Source organism: Trachymyrmex cornetzi, unplaced genomic scaffold (assembly GCF_001594075.2).
Source record: "Trachymyrmex cornetzi isolate Tcor2-1 unplaced genomic scaffold, Tcor1.1 scaffold5, whole genome shotgun sequence".
Classification (NCBI taxonomy): Eukaryota; Metazoa; Arthropoda; class Insecta; order Hymenoptera; family Formicidae; genus Trachymyrmex; species Trachymyrmex cornetzi.
This window is the reverse complement of record NW_017299806.1, coordinates 332,877-337,219: the sequence shown is the minus strand read 5'-3', so window position 1 is coordinate 337,219 and position 4,343 is coordinate 332,877. Positions and strand designations below refer to the sequence as shown.

At 45.5% G+C, this 4,343-nt stretch overlaps 1 protein-coding gene across 1 annotated transcript; it reads right to left on the bottom strand.

The window, feature by feature from the left end:
• Positions 1-209: 209 nt before the first annotated feature.
• Positions 210-4,137, bottom strand: LOC108765556 (runt-related transcription factor 1). Its single transcript, XM_018514320.1, has 4 exons — positions 3,508-4,137; positions 3,300-3,413; positions 1,167-1,271; positions 210-780 (listed from the first exon to the last, which is right to left on the bottom strand). The coding sequence occupies exons 1-4, from the start codon at positions 3,830-3,832 to the stop codon at positions 281-283; spliced, it is 1,044 nt and encodes a 347-aa protein (XP_018369822.1). The 5' UTR covers positions 3,833-4,137; the 3' UTR covers positions 210-280.
• Between the last annotated feature and the right edge of the window lie 206 nt (positions 4,138-4,343).

The following is a 4,343-nucleotide window of genomic DNA, read 5'->3' as shown; positions in this document are numbered from 1 at the left end:
AGTCTTTGACTCATCTCGAAAATATCCGAAAGCTAATTATTTAGAAAATTGATGATTTTAATTTTAATAAATGCATCACTTTTTTAAACTTTTTCCGCGTCTTGTAATTTTGATTCATATTCGTAAATTACAAAATTTTGATTCATAAAACTTATAAAATGAAATTTAACAAATTTTTATAAAGAAATAATCATTATCTTTCCCGTCTACCACCACGGGTATACATTTTCACTAGCCTTCTTCCAAGATATTCGGGACGTCGTTCTTGCGCTACTTGGATCTACGATTTCGAGTACGGCCTCCAGACTTTCGCAGGTGACTGTGAGATTTTCGTCGGCGGCGGACTCCTGTGCGAGTACGCTTCGGAGATGAGCGTGGTGGGTGCCTTCAATTCGTTTCTCGTGCCTTCGGTTGGTTTTTTAGGATTTCTGTCTGGCGACGATGATGACGAGGAGGTGGTGGGTGGTAAGGTGTTGTGTCGAAGAGGTACGAAGGCACTTCGAACCTCTTCGGTTACGGACTCGCCACTACCAGATTCGCTAGGACTGGGCGACGTTCTGGGTGACGTTTTGGGCGACGTTCTGGGCGACGTTTTGGGTGACGTTTTAGGCGACATTCCTCTGTGTTCCGGACTCACCGGAAGCAGGATCGGTGACATCGGGTGTGCATTGGTTGTCGGTATCATGTAATCGTGATAACTAGTAGTGATGTAGTCTACTACTGGATACGATTGCAACATTGGCGCGATGGACGTATTGAATAGTTCGGGGGGTGATGGTCCTAAGGAAAAAAAAAAAAATCGGTTAATCTCGGCCGTTCGTTCGGCGGGGGCGAATGTAGTAGTAAGTCGCATTGTTGTTTCAACGACGAAAGGGATGTACGCGGCTACAGGAAAGCGGGACGAGGGGACCGTAGAGGGGTCCGTTGTGGGAAAAGAGAGCTCAGACTCACCCCTCGGTCCAGCTCACGGAGTATGAATCATCGGCAGGCGTCGCGAACTCGACGAAATCGATAACACGGATTCTCTCGTGAACGCGAACTCTCTGTTAAGACTTTTTTTTACACGTTCGCGATACATAGAGGTGTGAAATATTTTTTCCCCCGCTTCAATCTACTTTTTTTCCCTTTCTTTCTTTCCTGAACGCAGTGACGTCGCGATATTTTACCTTTAAACATATGATGCGGTAAAGTCCAGGCTGTTCCGAAGTACGTAGCATCCAACCAGGGACTGAGTAAACCAAGTCCATGAAAACCGGCGGTATACTGATAATCTGTAAAATAAATCGGAGATGCTCGATTATATAAACATGCGCTAACGACCAGATTCGAGCGTTGAAAATAGATTTCATCGTTTCTTTCGATCTACGCGCTCTCGGCTAACATTTGGAGTTTTACGATCCACCAAATTCTCTCGCAGTCTATATTGTGGGCTGTGCGTTATAAAATTTGCGAGAAATAAGGAGACATGTAAAGCCGTTACAAGAGGATCTTACTATTCGAAGAATGAAATCTCTGTGATCGCTAACGAACTGACAAACGCTAGGAAGAAGGAACTCGGCCACCCAAGATCTATAAAAGCGACGATTAACGGCGCTTCTCCCCGGGTGATCCGGAGGAGCAGCTAGTGTATCTCTGTTTATACGAGCGTGGCATAAAATCCGTTATTACGACGTGGCGCGGGTTTTCGTGGCGCGGCACATGCTACCGCCATATGCGGTGCGATAAACAAACGCGTAAACGCGGCTTCTTTTGCAGGCGTTCTATCTTTCCCCGTCGCCTTCGCCGCCGCCAGTTAGTATCCTCCGCGTCTCTCCTTCTGGTTTCTTTCCCCGGGTGCCGACCAATAAACAGTCTCACTTCAGCCCCTATCAGACTACTGAAGTCCATGACACGTAAAAAAATGTAAAGCAATAGGGGGTAAGTAATAAACAAATTAGCCAATCACAATAGAATGTAAGGCCATTGCCAATGTAATTATTACTTTACATTTTCTATTGTGATTGCCCAATTCACTTACTGCTTTATGTGTTTCTTTACCTAGTACTCACAGTTGATTCTTACAGTTAACGAACCTTCTATATTACCTAAGCTTCAAGTCTTAACCCGTGAGAAATTGATTAATCACAGTCGATTGTGAAAAGAATAATCGACTACGGTCCATTTCTAGTGTTTGACTTATGATTTATTACTAATAGTTTATTGTAGGAAATCTCTTAAGCTTAGTTAATAAATAGGCTTATTGCAGAAAACTTGTTATATTTCAGACCGTCTTAAGATGCCATAAGCCAATCACAATGCCGCATTAGCATCTCAAAACATTACTTCATTTGATTTAAAAATAAGAATCGATTATGAATACCGGCCCATGTGTTTCTGGTTTAACTCTGTCAACTCTGACTGCCGACCTATAATGAACTAATTATAATGAGTCAACCTCATTGTTATCGGTCTATTATGGGTTGGCAATCAGAATCAGCGGTCGGCTCGACCTACAGCGGAGTTGGTAGTCTGGTACGGGCTTTATAGTAGGCTGCACGACGACGACGACGACGACGACCGGCGGGGCGCGGCGGCGTTTTTCGGGAAAATAAACGCAGCAGCTAAAGAGCATACCGCCGACGAAGACCTCGTTCTCGCGGCTTGACACGATGCCAGGTCCCGGTGTGTCCGTGTGTACGTCGATCTGCGTGTGCGTGTGTATGCTGCATGTGCTCTTGCGCGGCGTGCATGTGCGCGCGCTCGCCCGTGCACGTGCGAGCCGACGCTCGGTGTCGAGGGCTCGGCACCGTTCAGCGGCACCGCCACCACCTCGCGGTTTGAGGTCCACCAGATATACGCCGGATTATTAAACGCCCGCGAGGCTCCGACGCCCGTTTGCGGATTCCGCGGTGGTCACGGAGCTTCCGACGACTTTCGGACCCGTCGGTTGAATACCACCCCCCTCTTCTAACAATATCATATCCGAATCCCACCCCCTCGTCGGACTGTCGAATTCCATTTCGTCATTACTGTATATTTTCTTGCGAATTGATGCGAAGAAATTTTCAATGCGATTTATTTCGAATACGATTCACGCTCTATCATTTTTACAATTCTCAAAACTCTAAATTAATCTCTGTATCGCATGTGTTTTATTCTAAACTTAAATTCTACAATAGGTATTGTATTCGGTATTGTACGTTATTATTAATTCGCGCGTTTATACTTTCATGTTTTGACTCTGTTTTTCAACAACAACTATCGCAAGTTACTAATAATACGATAAAGTTAAATATGTCATTGCTTGTATATCGACTTACTCGACTTGGACCTTGGTTCGCGTGGTCCGTCTACTGTAACCTTGATAGCTTTGGCGTACGTGGCTACTTGGTACGGTATTGTGTTGACCTGGATCGTTAGAGTAAATGATTTTCCTGTAAACACGAAAGCGAAGTGTGCTCGCTTAAAATTTTGTGGATACTTGAGGAAGTCGTATATGTGCGAATATATCAATTCTTCCTAGCTTACCTCTTCCACTGCGACCGACGAATCTAAGATCGTTGAACTTGGCGACCTGACTCTTCATGACTGCTGTGCAATTCCTTAATTCGCCACAACAGTTTTCGTCGTTGCCAGCCTTAATGGTAACTTGGGTGCCATCCGCAACTTCGTCGAGAGCTATGACCTTGAATGCTACCGGAAGAGACTTGTTTGATCTCCAGTGAGAGGGTAACGAGCTGCACATGATAGTGGGGCTTCCTGTCGTTACCAAATCCCCATGAAATCTTCGAGCAGTTTCGTGGATTGATCGAAAGGGCTCTCCCGCACCCGACGGACCATCCCGCAGATGCATTTTTTTGAATTCGGCGCCAAGATTAAAAGGCGTAATTTTTAATGTTATTTATTCAAACTATCAATTCAAATTATCAAATCAAACTCCTATGTGCAAACACTGTTTTGATGAACACGATCGGTCACTGTTGTTCTTTGTTATTCACTATCACATTCGAACGAATAACAGTAAACACACATATCTCTTTCCGCTTCTCTCTTTCTCTCTCTTTCAGTGAAGAAGCATTGTGTGCTCCTGATTTGAAGTTCTGTTTCGATTGCACCTTCGTACCCCTCGAACTGGTAAAATGTTAAAGCAATCCGACGCGCACTCGATGCCGGCTGAGCGGATTCTAGTTTTTCGCAGCCGTAGCCGCAGCTATTTAGGGGGGATTTTTCTCCCCTCCAATTTTTCCGGAGCCCCACCCAGAGCAAGCGCGTCGACCAATGAGGACGGCGGTCGTGTTGTGGCCTCCGCGGCTCGCCGCCTTCGCCCCTAACCAGGCTTAGGGGGTGCTTTGCGAAAGGGGCTG

What these genes read in the sequence shown, in the direction of transcription:
- LOC108765556 (XM_018514320.1), bottom strand. Translation starts at nt 3,832, where the DNA reads ATGCATCTGCGGGATGGTCCGTCGGGTGCGGGAGAGCCCTTTCGATCA. An exon ending in CGTCGGTCGCAGTGGAAGAG is followed by an intron (nt 3,414 to 3,507) that starts GTAAGCTAGGAA and finishes TCGTGTTTACAG; the next exon opens with GAAAATCATTTACTCTAACG. An exon ending in ACCGCATCATATGTTTAAAG is followed by an intron (nt 781 to 1,166) that starts GTAAAATATCGC and finishes TTTTTTCCTTAG; the next exon opens with GACCATCACCCCCCGAACTA.